The sequence below is a fragment of the Eschrichtius robustus genome, chromosome 3 (genome assembly GCF_028021215.1).
Source record: "Eschrichtius robustus isolate mEscRob2 chromosome 3, mEscRob2.pri, whole genome shotgun sequence".
NCBI lineage: Eukaryota > Metazoa > Chordata > Mammalia > Artiodactyla > Eschrichtiidae > Eschrichtius > Eschrichtius robustus.
In genome coordinates, this window is record NC_090826.1 from 88,821,468 (window position 1) to 88,837,487 (window position 16,020).

At 37.2% G+C, this 16,020-nt stretch overlaps 1 protein-coding gene across 3 annotated transcripts in view; it reads left to right on the top strand.

The window, feature by feature from the left end:
• Positions 1 to 16,020, top strand: part of CDC14A (cell division cycle 14A) — a 190,807-nt gene that overhangs the window by 62,069 nt on the left and 112,718 nt on the right. For all 3 annotated transcript variants that reach the window (XM_068538080.1, XM_068538081.1, XM_068538082.1), the window contains one exon: positions 9,437 to 9,516. In XM_068538080.1, the coding sequence (XP_068394181.1) occupies positions 9,437 to 9,516 (80 nt within the window). The remainder of the gene's footprint in view (positions 1 to 9,436; positions 9,517 to 16,020) is intronic.

Genomic DNA, 16,020 nt, shown 5'->3' on the forward strand with positions numbered 1-16,020 from the left:
ACTTCTATTTTGAAGAAATTTAGTTGACTCAGAAGTGGTTGGTAATGCTGATTTCATAGCTATCATGTCAGTGTTCCTATGGCAGTACCTGATGGGAAAGGCTGTTCTCAGCATTTGTTACCTCTTTCATAAACAAGTAAAATATTAAATAACAGGAAATCAAAAGCCAAAATTGAAGAATACTCTCTCAGATGGCCAAATAGAATCTTCAAGAGTATTTTTACTTTCCAGATCACAAAATATAAATATAATTGACATAGGGGCTCAGGCTTCATTTTTAAATATATTATGGGTGTGTGTTGGCTTTGCCTTCAGGCTTTTTGTGGGAAATAATAACACCTAAAAACAAAGCTAAAAACATAGTAAGATCTGAGGCAAATGTCCCCAGGGAAAGACCATTAGCAAATTCATGACTCAGAGTCTGGTTTAGACTTCTATATTAAACCATGTGTTGTTTAAAGAATCATCCCTTGTGTATCAGACAGATTAAATTATCTAAGTAGGGAAATATAGTAAACTTCAAACTGCTTCTGAAATACACATATATTATTTTTTGACAGCCTTTAAGGATTTAATGACCATAGGATTTAGTTTAAAGAAATGATTTAGAAGTATTTGCAGATTAATTCTAAGAGGATTTTAATTTACCAGGTTGGTCTGCTGTTCTGTAAAATTGGTCCAAACTTTATATTTGTTACATTGTTCCTCAATGTGTGGTGTGCACAAACATTTTATTTTATTTTATTTTATTTTACTTTTTTCTTCCACTTTTATTGAGATACAGTTGACATACAGCATTGTATAAGTTTAACAATTGACCTACAGCATTGTATAAGTTTAAGGTGTGTAACATAATGATTTGAGTTACATACATCATGAAATATTATCACTATAGGTTTAGTGAACATCCATCATCTCATATAGATACAAAATTAAAGAAACAGAATTTTTTTATGATGAGAATTCTTAGGATTTGCACTCTTAACAACTTTCATATATAACATACAACAGTGCTAATTATATTTATCATGTTGTGCCTTACATCCCTAGTACTTATTTATCTTATAACTGGAAGTTTGTACCTTTTGACCACCTTCATCCAATTCCCCCTCCTGTAAGCCCCTACGTCTGGTAACCACAAATCTGATCTCTCTTTCTATGAGTTTATCTGTTGTTTTTTTTTAATATAAATTTATTTATTTATTTATTTTTGGCTGTGTTGGGTCTTCATTTCTGTGCGAGGGCTTTCTCCAGTTGCGGCGAGTGGGGGCCACTCTTCATCGCGGTGCGCGGGCCTCTCACTGTTGCGGCCTTTCTTTTTGCGGAGCACAGGCTCCAGATGCGCAGGCTCAGTAGTTGTGGCTCACGGGCCTAGTTGCTCCGCAGCATGTGGGATCTTCCCAGGCCAGGGCTCGAACCCGTGTCCCCTGCATCGGCAGGCAGACTCTCAACCACTGCGCCACCAGGGAAGCCCTATCTGTTTGTTTTTGAGGTATAATACCTACAATACTACGTTAGTTCCTGTTACACAACATAGTGATTTGGTATTTCTGTACATTTCAAAATTATCAACATGGTAATAGTCTAGTTGTGATATGTCACCATTCAAAGATACTGTATAGTTATTGACTATATTCCCCACATGGTGCATTTCATACCCATGACTTATTTATTTTGCATCTGGAAGTTTGTACCTCTTCATCTCCCTTACCTATTTCTTTCCTCCCCTCAACTCCCTCACCTCTGGCAACCACTCCGTTTTATGTTTGTTCATTTGTTTTGTTTTTTAGATTTCACATATAAGTAAAATCATACAGTATTTGTCTTTCTCTGTCTATTTCACTTAGCATAATACTCTCTAGGTCCATCCATGTTGTTGCAAATGGCAAGATTTCATTCTTTTTTATGGCTGAGTAATATTCCATTGTGTATAACATCTTCTTTATCTATTCACCTATTGATGGGCGCTTGGGTTGCTTGCATACCTTGGCTATTTTTGTAAATAATGCTGCAACAAATAAAGGGGGGCATAAACTAGAACAAAAAATTTCACAATTTGTATGGAAACACAAAAGACCCCGAATAGCCAAAGCAATCTTGAGAACGAAAAATGGAGCTGGGGGGATCAGGCTCCCTGACTTCAGACTATACTACAAAGCTTCAGTAATCAAGACAGTTTGGTACTGGCACAAAAACAGAAATATAGATCAATGGAACAGGATAGAAAGCCCAGAGATAAACCCACACACATATGGTCACCTTATCTTTGATAAAGGAGGCAAGCATATACAGTGGAGAAAAGACAGCCTCTTCAATAAGTGGTGCTGGGAAAATTGGACAGGTACATGTAAAAGTATGAAATTAGAACACTCCCTGACACCATGCACAAAAATAAACTCAAAATGGATTAAAGACCTAAGTGTAAGGGCAGACACTATCAAACTCTTAGAGGAAAACATAGGCAGAACACTCTATGACATACATCACAGCAAGATTCTTTTTGACCCAGCTCCCAGAGGAATGGAAATAAGAACACAAATAAACAAATGGGACCTAATGAAACTTAAAAGCTTTTGCACAGCAAAGGAAACCATAAACAAGACCAAAAGACAACCATCAGAATGGGAGAAAATATTTGCAAATGAAGCAACTGACAAAGGATTAATCTCCAAGATTTACAAGCAGCTCATGCAGCTCAATAACAAAAAAACCAACAACCCAATCCAAAAATGGGCAGAAGACCTAAATAGACATTTCTCCAAAGAAGATATACAGATGGCCTACAGACACATGAAAGAATGCTCAACATCATTAATCATTAGAGAAATGCAAATCAAAACTACAATGAGATATCATCTCACACCGGTCAGAATGGCCATCATCAAAAAATCTAGAAACAATAAATGCTGGAGAGGGTGTGGAGGAAAGGGAACACTCTTGCACTGTTGGTGGGAATGTAAATTGATACAGCCACTATGGAGAACAGTATGGAGGTTCCTGAAAAAACTACAAATAGAACTACCATACGACCCAGCAATCCCGCTACTGGGCATATACCCTGAGAAAACCATAGGTCAAAAAGAGTCATGTACCAAAATGTTCATAGCAGCTCTATTTACAATAGCCAGGACATGGAAGCAACCTAAATGTCCATCGACAGATGAATGGATAAAGAAAATGTGGCACATATATACAATGGAATATTACTCAGCCATAAAAAGAAATGAAATGGAGGTATTTGTAATGAGGTGGATGGAGTTAGAGTCTGTCATACAGAGTGAAGTAAGTCAGAAAGAGAAAAACAAATACAGTATGCTAACACATATATACGGAATCTAAGGAAAAAAAAAAAAAAAAAAAAGGCCATGAAGAACCTAGTGGCAAGACGGGAATAAAGACACAGACCTACTAGAGAATGGACTTGAGGATATGGGGAGGGGGTGGGGTGAGATGTGACAGGGTAAGAGAGTGTCATGGACATATATACACTACCAAATGTAAAATAGATAACTAGTGGGAAGCAGCCGCATAGCACAGGGAGATCAGCTCGGTGCTTTGTGACCACCTAGAGGGGTGGGATGGGGAGGGTCGGAGGGAGGGAGATGCAAGAGGGAAGAGAAATGGGAACATATTGTATATGTATAACTGATTCACTTTGTTATAAAGCAGAAGCTAACACACTATTGTAAGGCAATTATACTTCAATAAAGATGTTTAAAAAAAAAAAAAAAAAAAAAAAAAAAGGGGGGGGGCATATATCTTTTCAAATTAGTGTTTTTGTTTTCTTTGAATAAATACCCAGGGGTGGAATTTCTGGATCCTATGGGAGTTTTATTTTTAACTTTTTGAGGAATCTCCCTACTGTTTTCCATAGCAGCTGTACCAATTTACATTCCCAGTGCAGTGCAGAAGGGTTTTGTTTTCTTCATTTGCTGTTTGTTGTCTTTTTTGATAATAGCCATTCTGACAGGTGTGAGGTGATATCTCATTGGGGTTTTGATTTGCATTTCCCTGTTGGTTAGTGATGTTGGGCATCTTTTCATGTGGCTGTTGGTCATCTGTATGTCTTCTTTGGAAAAGAGTCTATTCAGATCTTCTGCCGTGTTTTAATTGGGTTGTTTATTTTTTTGATGTTGAGTTGTATGAGTTCTTTGTATATTTTGGATATTAACCCCTCATCAGATATATCATTTACAAATATCTTCTCCCATTCAGTAGGTGTTCTTTTTTTTTTTTTTAAATATTTATTTATTTTTATTTATTTTATTTATGGCTGTGCTGGGTCTTCATTTCTGTGCGAGGGCTTTCTCTAGTTGCGGCAAGCGGGGGCCACTCTTCATCGCGGTGCGCGGGCCTCTCACTATCGTGGCCTCTCTTGTTGCGGAGCACAGGCTCCAGACGCGCAGGCTCAGTAATTGTGGCTCAAGGGTCTAGTTACTCCGTGGCATGTGGGATCTTCCCAGACCAGGGCTCGAACCCGTGTCCCCTGCATTGGCAGGCAGTTTCTCAACCACTGCGCCACCAGGGAAGCCCCAGTAGGTGTTCTTTTTGTTTTTCTGATAGTTTCCTTCACTGTGCAAAGCTTCTTAGTTTGATATAGTCCCCTTTATTTTTGCTTTTGTTTCCCTTGCCTGAAGAGACATATCCAGAAAAATATTATTGAGACTGTTGTCAAAGAGAGTACTGCCTATGTTTTCTTCCAGAAGTTTTATGGTTTCAGTCTTATATTTAAGTCTTTAATCCATTTTGAATTTATTTTTGTGCATAGTGTGAGAGAGTAGTCCAGTTTGATTCTTATGCATGTAGCTGTCCAGTTTTTCCAACACCATTTATTGAAGAGGCTGTCTTTCCCACATTGTATATTCTTACCTCCTTTGTTGTAGATTAATTGCCCAATGGCATTTTTCACAGAACTAGAACAAATAATGCTTAACTGTGTATGGAAACACAAAGACTTCGAATAACCAAAACAATCTTGAGAAAGAAGAGCTAGAGGTATCATGCTCCCTGATTTCAAACTGTACTACAAATCTACAGTCATCAAAGCAGTATGGTACTGGTACAAAAACAGACACATAGATCAACAGAATAGAATAGAGAGCCCAGAAATGAACCCACACTTGTATGTGCAATTAATCTTCACAAACATTTTACAGTTTTAAGAGTTATGTATTTTAAAATTCATTTATGTGTAGACTCTGTGGCAAGTGATACTGGTTTTCCATTTATAGCAATGATATAAACCACTTTAGAATACATTGATTTAAGTTAAAAGGGTATGTCTCTTTAAAGAGAAATGGTAATACATGGTGTTACGTGTGGTGGCAGAAGTTGAGAAAGTTGATGCATGGTTAATTGAAGTTTGGGAAACATTGGCTTATTTGTAAATAATATGTTATACTAGGTTGTAGTACTGTAATTTTAATTAATTGTTAAATAAAAACCTCATAGTCACTTTAATTGGTTGACTCTTACTTAGTTAAAAGTAAGAACATATATGTCAAATGCTGTTCTATTGAGAAGGTTTATAGGACTTCCTGGCAAAGAGTAGGGCAATTTTATAAAAGTCATACATATACTCACTAATTTCAAGGATAAATTGGCATGGCAAACCAAGCACTATGCAAAGGGCTTTTGTTAAATTGTATCAATCAAAAGTTGGGGAAGATTCTTCTGGTTTGGGTTCATATATGCTAATATTTAGTGAGAAGAGTAGACAGCATATTATTTTTTCCCTGAGAAGCAGAAAAGGAAAATCAGGATATTTAGAAGAGGCTTTGAAGTTACTTTTATCCAGAAAGTATTTTTAGAAATATTGGAATATCTGGGAACAAATCTTTGAGTAATAGTTAAATATAGATTTTATTTTTAGAAATAGTACACATTTAACATTTCATAACTGATTTAGTTACTCCACATTTAAAAACAAATTAATACACCTTACTACAAAATACAAGAAATGTGGAGATAGTAGAAAATATAAAGTAGAAGTTCTTTCTTCTTCCACTAATCTTCCCTCAGCCCTATTCCTTAGGCACAACTACTGTTAACAGTTTGAAGTCACCTAATTTTATTTTATTTATTTATATTTTTGACCGTGCCATGCGGTTTGTGGGATCTTAGTTCCCCGACCAGGGATTGAACACGGGTCACAGGGAACCCATGGACTGCCAGGGAATTCCCCTGAAGTCACCTATTTTTTTTTTTATAAATTTATTTTTAAAAATTTTTTGGCTGTGTTGGTCTTTATTGCTGAGCATGGGCTTTCTCTAGTTGTGGCGAGCGGGGGCTACTCTTCGTTGCTCATTGCGGTGGCTTCTTTTGTTGCGGACCATGGGCTCTAGGTGCATGGGCTTTGGTAGTTGTGGCACGCGGCTCAGTAGTTGTGGCTCTAGAGCACAGGCTCAGTAGTTGTGGCACACGGGCTTAGTTGCTCCGTGGCATGTGGGATCTTCCCAGACCAGGGATCGAACCTGTGTCCCGTGCATTGGCAGGTGGATTCTTAACCACTGCGCCACCAGGGATGCCCTGAAGTCACCTAATTTTAAAAGTCAAGTGTAATGGCATTTAGAAATTGGAAGAGTAAGAATCTTTTTGTTGTTGTTGGTGTTCCAGATTCTGCTTGCATTGCCTGCATCTATATTTTTAAGCAGATATGATGTATGGAATTACTGTGGGCTTTGGTGTCAGATCTGTGTTCGGATTCTAACTGCATCACAGAGCAGCAATGCGAGGTTGGGAAGTTCCTTACCTTTCTGAGCTTTAGGTTCCTCAACAGCAAAGGCTTAATGTTGTTTTATTTCCAACCTCTGATCAGGCCTAGTCTGTCTCTCTGTCTCTTTTTAATAGGAAACATATCTAAGAAGACCTGGCATAAGAATCCATGACATTTTTTCTCCTGGAGAAATGGAATTTGGTATTTTAATGACCCCAATGTGCATGCATTCAGTAATACACTCCTTTATTAGAACATTTCACCACCCCCCCATGTACCTATCATCAGGTTGTTAAAGGGCATTGTATTTACCTGCCCCTGGAATCTTCCTGGAATTTAGATGGCCTCAGTTGGGTTTCACTTTGCACTTATTAATAATTTAGCATTGGGATAAAAATAAAAACAAAGACTCTCATCTTACAGTGTGAGAACATGGGTCATGTGTGCTAAGTCATGCAGGTAAGATGAGTAGCAAAACTCAGTGGGGTATCCAGTCTAAAGAGATCTTTCATGTGGGCTGTTGTGTCCCTCCTGTAGAATGATTGCCTTAGAATTAAAGAGAATTAATGTAATTCTCCTGAAGCGGGAAATGTATTTTTGCTTTTCAAAGGTGGTTGTATAAGCTTTAATTATCTAATCCAAACACAGGAGCTTTCTACAAGCAGCTTTCCCTTTTAGCAGGCGTAGTCAGCTTGCAAATACTGCTGCATCTTTAGGTTTGAAAAATCACTGCATCATAACCAACTCTGTTGAGTATATTATCTAACCTACTCGTTAGGGAACAACAAAGTCCTGTTTTAATATTGGTTACTGAAAATGGTCTTTAAAGCTAGGGTTGGTTTAAGTGAATTTTTGTAATTATTTGAGCTGCAGCTTGAGGTGTGGTTCTCCGTTGGTGGAATCTGTGTCTCATGTCTCGATCATTCTTTTACTGTGGTTTCATTTTCTGTGCTGTTTTTGTTTCATATTCAATTTGCTTTGTTTGGTGTGTGCTTTATCAGACCTTCTTGTTTACTTGTCACAAGAATATGGAGCTTTCTTAATAAAGTTAGAAGTATCTTTTTATGTATTTATTTTAGCTTTCTTTCTTTAGAGAATTGAAGTGTTTTCTAGTCCTGAAATTATTAATAATTAAGTACATGTAATATATTGCTAGTGGAACAGCGTAAAGCTCAAAGAAACTTTGTAAGTAGAGAAGAAAACCCTACTTTTTAAGAACTGGGACTCTGTCATTCTTATTGAAATGCATAGGGTTGTTTTTTGTTTTTTGTTTTTTGATATCTGTATATCCATAGGAATGACTGATGTTTATGGAAAACCATTTTAGTCTACAGTGCCTAGTCAACCATTTCAAAAATTATTTCTCTCTTGTCTTTACAAGCTTATAAATATATATATGCATGTATGTATATATACATATATATTATTGTATGTATTTATTTATATAAATATATAAAATTATATGTAATATTACTATATGTACTAATGCATAGGGTTTTGATGTTGGGACATATTAAGGAAATAATGTCATTCATTCTAGGTAGAGAGGATTTTAGGGATGAAAGTTGATTCAGACTATAGAGGAAAATGATCAGTGCTCCTGTCTGAGAATTAAAATATTAAATTGCTCTTAGAACAAAACCAACCTCTCCTCGTGGTTTGCAGTGCTCTTCACAATCTGAACACTACCTGGCTTTCCCTTCCCCGCCTGCTCTAGCCGCACTCATCTCCTCTGTCCAACTCACCAAGCTCTTTCCCCCTCAAGGACCCTGGCCCTTGCTGTTCCTCCTTTCCCTTAGCTGTTCCCATGGCTCTCCTCCTGAATATCTCCAAGAGACCCCTCCCTGACCACGTCAAGGTATTAAGTAAGTCTACTCTCTTTCCAATACTCTGCTTATTTCCTTTTCAGCGCTTATCTCAGACCGTATTTATTTTTGTTAATTATTTTGTTTTGCCCCACAAATGTAAATTCTTTTAAGAGAGGTGCCAGTACCTGACACAGTGCCTAGCACCTAGTATATAGTCAATAAGTTGATTAAATGGAAGTTGTTTACTAGTTTTAAGAGCTCTTTTTTGTTTGTTTCTTTATTTAAGATTAGTTTATCATGCTGGACTGGAGGGGTTTAAGCATCCTCGACACCAAGAGCCGAGCCAATATGTTTCCCAGTGCTCTTACCTGCATGCACTTCCCCCCATTTCATTGTGATTTTATTCATTGTTTAGAGAGCAACATGCGCTTTCCTCAGAGCAGACAGAGGACTCTGTAGATCTCCCAAGGGTATTGTGCCCTGAGATGTCTTTCAGAATTCACCAGGAACTAAATTACCTCACAGCAGATCTTCTACAAAGGACAGGGAAGTCTGTATTGGTCTTTGGTGAACACACAGTTCAATAACGGAGGTACAATTATTCTGCTCCCAAAAGGGAAAACCTTGCCATTGTATCTGTTCAGTGTGCCTTGTAAACAGCCCTGGATGGCCCCTTTATGGATTTGCCCTGTGTCTTTAAGTTCTTACTCATCCTTAAGCCAAAGGCTGTTGTTCTGCTTCAAGCTGAAAAGGAAATTTTGGCAGCTTGCTTGCTGTCTAAAGATCAACATTATCACCATGACAGTTGTCACTTTCAAAGTGGAAGAAGGGAAATGCAAATTTGGTGAGTAATTAAGTTAGTTTTGTGTCATTCTTTGGTGGTGTTCTAAATGTTGCTATTTATTTGTCTTAGGTAATCTATTTAAAGAAGACACCAGAAGAAGCCTACAGAGCACTCCTATCTGGCTCAAATCCCCCCTATCTTCCATTCAGGTATAACTGCTTGTGAGACTTGAGCTATGGCCACTTTGCTAGACAGCTCGCTACTTTAGAATTAGAGAATTGTGTTTTTTAATTGTATGAAGAGTGTGACCATGATATTACATGGAATGAAATGAGACAGTAGTTTTTATTGTTTTATTTTTGTAGAGACCCCTCCCCCATCTAGTAAGAATAAAATAGCTTTCCCTTTTTAAGAATTAACTTTTTCCTTGAATTCTTTCTATACCTTGACTGTTTAAGAACAAACAGCGCCTGATTTATGACCTAAAAACCATGTCAAGATTTGTTAGATTTCAGTAATCTACATCACTGATTCATCCATTCATTCTTTCATTTTGTGAGCATTGATTGAGATCTGACCAAATGTCAGGGGCTGGGAATATAGAATAAGACCCTCAAAGCACCTTCCCAGAAGTACGTATTTAGTGGGGACCCTAAATCACCTGTTTAGCAGACAAATCTAGCTTCCATCCTGAGGAAGCCTGTCTCTCATTACAGTGCTGGAAAAGAATGTTTTGTAAGCATCCCCTAAAGAAGATATTTAAAAAATTTCATGTAAACTTGAGCTTATTTGAAGAGTAGAAGGAAATGTACTACTTCTACTTCAGAAGAACTTCCACAACAGTCATCTCTGATAGAATTGTGAACGATTCTAATATTTTTGCCTTTTGGTTTATTTGTGTGTCCAAATCTACAAGCATATGGATTGCCTATCATTGTTACTAATATCAAAATTACCAACAATAATGAAAGAAAGGAACAGGAAAGATTGAGGAGGCCTCTTTGTCTTCATTACTCTCCTGTAAACTCACAGAGGGCAGGTCCCAGTGCCTGACACTTACAAGTGCTTTTTGTAAATATTTATTTTAATGAATAAATTAAGACTAAATCCCCTAAGATCCAAAGGATTCCCACGTCTGTTTCTCAGACCACAAGAGGGAGGGTTATTAGGCCCAGGGTGGGTGTCAGGTGAGGAGGAGGAATCGGGACAACAGCACCTAGTATGCTTGATCTTCTCGGTGAAAGCAAGGGGTAAAGTACTGGAATTGGGACAGTGAGAGGAAGATATCCTCAAGCGACCTAGAGGATGAGCTAATTAGCCATTGAAGGACAGATAAAAGGTTACAGATTATGTAGAAGAGAGTTTTCATGGTGAAGACAAAGCTTTTTTGCTCCCACTTCTAATGGCTTCTATAGTTTGAAAACTCTTTGTACAATTCTATTTTTTAGAAAAGGGTTATTGTTTTAGTTAATTTGGGCTATTATAACAAAGTACCATAGACTGGGTGGGTTGTAAACAACAGAAATTTGTTTCTCACAGTTCTGCAGGCTGATCAGGTGCCAGCATGGTCAAGTTCTGGTGAGGGCTCTCTTCAGGGCTGTAGACTGCTTACTTCTCGCTGTGTCCTCACATAGTGGAAAGAGGGCAGAAAAACTCTCTGGGGTACCTCTTATAAGGGCACTAATCCCATTCATGAGGGCTCTACCCTCATGACCTAACTACTTCCCAAGGTCCCACCTCCTAATACCATCCCATTGGGGATTAGGCTTTCAACATATGACTTTCGGGGGGACACAGGCTTTCAGTTCATTGCAGTAATCATGATAATATTAATCACTTCCTAAATTCTAAGCAAAGTGGTTAAGAGTGCATAATTTGGAGGCAGAGACACTGCCTGGGTTCGAAGGTTCATTCTGCTCTTTTCTGTATGTAATAAATAAGTATATGTAACTTGGGCAAATTACTTATCCTCTCTGAGCTTCAGTTTCCTTTTCTGTACAAGGGCTTCAGAGCTATCCTGAGGATTAAATGAGGTAATGCATGTATCACCGTGCCTGGTGCAGTACCTGGTTTTTGTTTTTCTTGTTGTTGTTAGTACTATTACTATTATTAATAAGAAATAAGGATTATCCACAAGGATATAAATATGAATAGGAAGTATTTCTAATGATCACACATTCTAGTAGGGGCAGGTAGCTCTATAGGCACGTAATTAATTGTTAAAAAGTTGGGTTTTATAAAAATAGAAGAAAAGATTCTGACAGAAATGCGAGAAAGTATCAGACTCATTTAAACTAAACTTTTAAAGGGTTTCGCAGGTAGAGAATGAAAACTTAGGCATCTATGTACCCTATTGGAAAGCCCTGGAAGGGACTGTGTCTGAGGCAACTTCCAACATCCTCTGTGGTAGGAGCCATAGGATCCGTGGTGAGAGAGGGGCCAGCAACTGTGAAGGGATCATAGGTGTACTTTTCCTTGAGACAGTGAGGCCTCATTAAATTCGTTTTTTAAATCAGAAAAATGTTTACAATTTTTTGTTGTTATTTTGAAAACAACACATGCACCTGGGAATTGTAATGCTGTAACATTTGTGAAATTGTAATTCCAGTCAATAGACCCAGTGGACATTGTGGCTATTCAGACATTTTAAGTGGAAAATATATATTAATTTTTATGCTTGTGATAGTATCTACTCAGAAGTCATGGAAGATGTATTTGTTTCACAAGCCAGATGAGCCTTGCTATCCTTAACTGTGAATTTAGATGAAGATACTGGAGAAGGAGAAGGAAAGAATGAATTCTTCCTTTAAGCATAATTATATTTTAGCTTATATGTGATAGGTAATTAATTTGTTTCCTGAGAACTAGAATCTTTGAATAATTGATAAGATTAGAATGGAAGAAAAGATAGTAAGAAAATTATTACTACTTAACTTAGAATTAAAGCATAATTGTTATAATTGTAGCTTATTTTTCCAAATTGTTTTTAATTAAATATTTGAAAATATAAATACATTAACATGGTTCAAATATTTTTAAATATATATAGTTTATAGTGAAAACTCTCTCTCCCACCCTTGATTCTTATCTGTCCAGTCCTTTCCAAATAACTTCTGGTATTAGTTTATTCTATATCTTTCTAGAGTTTCTTTATGCATATATAAGCAAATAAAGATGTACAGTCTTATTTTCCTCATTTTATCCCAAAATGTAACATACTGTATGTACTATTCTGCATCTTGATTTTTTTTCACTTAACTCATCTTGGATATATCTTTTCACATCAGTAAATAGAGAGCTTCCTTCCTCATTCTGTCTTACTGCTGTATAATGTACAAGAATGCATTTAATTGGTCTCTGACAGGTAGACATTTAGGTCATTTCCTATCTTTTTAACTGTAGCTTTTTAAGTCACATGGTCTCAAATGTATTTTAGAAGAAAGAAACTGAGAAAATACTCTGGAGAATATTGTAGTGTTGTTAGACATAGAGAGTTTTAGTTATTTGTTTACCTGAATAAAAGAATGCTTAACAGACATTAGACATTTTTTTCCCCTTAGTTTAGGCACCTATTTCCAACTAAAAGTTTGACCTTGAATATAACTAAGCTGTATTTTTCTGATAATGTGGCACCAAGAGTTGGTGTACAACTTAATGTATTTACATTAAGTTGCATTTCTAAATCCAGACTCTTCATAAATCATACATTTGAAGCAGAAAATAACACACAGTGTGCATTCATAATTCAGTGGAAAATTTAGTTGATAGAATACTACTAGTTTTCTGGAATTTTACTACAGAAACAATTTTTTCCTAATGCTGAGATAAGACGTGAGTTGATTTTAGTCTACTGCCCAGATTCAACTAAGGCTAATGCAGTATTATCAAGAATCATCTTCATACTAATTCTAGTCAGTCATCATTGCCTTTGCCTTCCTTTGATAATCTGGATTCTATCATCCACTAGATTTTCCACCCCATTTATTGTTAAATTACATCTTTATCTTCATTGTCTAGATTTTTTTATCCCACTTCTGCATGAATACTTTTATTTATAAAACAGGAAGCCTCAAAGGAACTTCTATTTAAATGTGATTGTTTTATTGTCTAAAAATTAAGAAAAATGAGGACAGTTTTGAAGGCTTGTTGACATGTGGTTGGTATCTTTACATGCCCTCTTTACTGAAATGCCTATGTTACCGTTTGTGCTATAGAGTTTTAGTCTTTCTAATAAAAGTGTTTTAAGGTTTTAATTTAAATAATGCTGTTCTTCAAGATTTATTGATTTAACTAACATTTATTGGAGCAGTCTCTTCTGTAGCACCTTTGCTCATTTTTCTAGAGAGGGTTGGCATGTCCTGTGCCTATAATTTCCTATTACATTTTGTTCATGCCCCATTACATTTGCTACATACACCATTAAAACAAATGTCTTATATTGTAATTATTTGTTTGCATGGCTGACTCTCCACCAAATATGGCTGACTCTTCTCTCAAGGGCTGGGATTGGGCTCTTTCCTTATTTGTGTGCCAGGGAATACATAAGTTAATTAATTTATTGCTTTTTCTGTGCCAGTCACTATGTTAGACTTACGGATCTAAAGATTATTAGGACAACTAGGTACCTGCTCCAGGAGGAAGGAGATTTAACACTGGAACTGGAGATTGGAGGAGCTATTAAGGGTAGGCATCATGAATGCCTTTCACATTAAGATGAAAATGGAGAATAACAATCCAGGTACTGGCTTTAGGTGCTGTACGTTTTCATTTGTGTGGCATAGGTTGTTTTTTATAATGGTAGGTTAGGTAGGATACTATATAATATGATGTTTGCAGTGTATTACTATAGCCACAAGTACTGTCTAATTGAGTTTTTCTATTTGGATTTATCTTAAATATTTTAAATTAATAGTTTTCTATTAACCTAGTTAAAAATTCACTAAAGATGAAGCAAATTAAAAAAAAAAAGATTTGAGTCGATTTACTGCTTATTCTTTTTTTTCTTTCAGTTTTATTGAGATGTAATTGATATACAACACTGTATAAATTTAAGGTGTACAGCACAATGACTTGACATTCATATATTGTGAAATGATTACCACAATAAGTTTAGTTAACACTTATCACCTCATATAGTTACGATTTTTTTTCTTATGATGAGAACATTTAGGATCTACTCCCTTAGCAACATTCAAATACCCCATAGAGCAGTGTTAACTATAGTCATCATGTTGCACATTACGTCCCCGGTACTTATGTACCTTATAACTGGAGGTTTGTACCTTTTGACCACCTTCACTCAATTCCTCCCCCAGACCCCCATTTACTGACTATTTTTTTTTTTAAAGATTTTTTCCCATTTTATTTTGTTTTTAATTAATTTATTTTTGGCTGCGTTGGGTCTTCGTTGCTGGGCGCGGGCTTTCTCTAGTTGCGGCGAGCGGGGGCTAGTCTTCATTGCAGTGAGCTGGCTTCTCATTGTGGTGGCTTCTCTTGTTGCGGAGCACGGGCTCTAGGCACATGGGCTTCAGTAGTTGTGGCTCACAGGCTCTAGAGCGCAGGCTCAGTAGTTGTGGTGCACAGGCTTAGTTGCTCCGTGACATGTGGGATCTTCCTGGACCAGGGATCGAACTCGTGTCCCCTGCATTGGCAGGTGGATTCTTAACCACTGCGCCACCAGGGAAGTCCCTACTGCCTATTCTTTTTTTTTTTTTTTTTTTTAAGGGAACGCTATTTATTTATTTATTTTTTAATTTATTTTGGCTGTGTTGGGTCTTTGTTTCTGTGCGAGGACTTTCTCTAGTTGTGGCAAGCAGGGGCCACTCTTCATTGTGGTGCGTGGGCCTCTCACTGTTGCGGCCTCTCTTGTTGCGGAGCACAAGCTCCAGACGTGCAGGCTCAGTAGTTGTGGCTCACGGGCCTAGTTGCTCCGCAGCATGTGGGATCTTCCCAGACCAGGGCTCAAACCCACGTCCCCTGCATTGGCAGGCAAGTTCTCAACCACTGCGCCACCAGGGAAACCCCCTACTGCCTATTCTTGATTACATGAAGTATAGTAGACTTTGGAGGCATTTGAATTTCTGGCTTGGTGTGACACTCAAGGAGTATTTGTTGTGATGTTACTGTCTGCAAGTCAGTTTTAGGGTGTTCCATTTAATGGTAAAGTAGTTCTGTCGAAAACTGTACTTTTCACTTGTACTAAGGATAGCCAATGCGTTTATCAACAGTGACTTTATCTCAAAACTAGGGAAAGAGGGTATTTTTCACCTATTCTAATTATTTAAGTCCATCCATCTTCACTGTAGGCTTGCTTGGCAGTTGGCCTTCAAGGAGACAAGGGGCTTTTCAGTTCTGGGGCCAGAGTTTGAATTGGCAAGCCCAGTATGAATCTTTTTAGGTTCTCTTCCTGTCAGTTAGTGTACTACCAAATTGATAGTCTATACTGTTGACCAGTCATTCTACAAAGTCATATTAATTGCAGCCTGTCTAAAGTCCCACAAGACCACCAACCCTTATTGGAATTCTTAGATTATTTTCTTGGCAGTCAATGGCAGTGGTTTTTAAATCTGCATTTTTGGGTGTTCATAAAACAGTGTCTGTGAAAACTTTCTAAATCTCACAGAACACTGAAAAGGTAACCCATCTAAATTGCACAACTCTGCTTTTAGATCTTTTTTGTGCTTTTAAATTCACTTTGCGCTTACTTCTTTTTT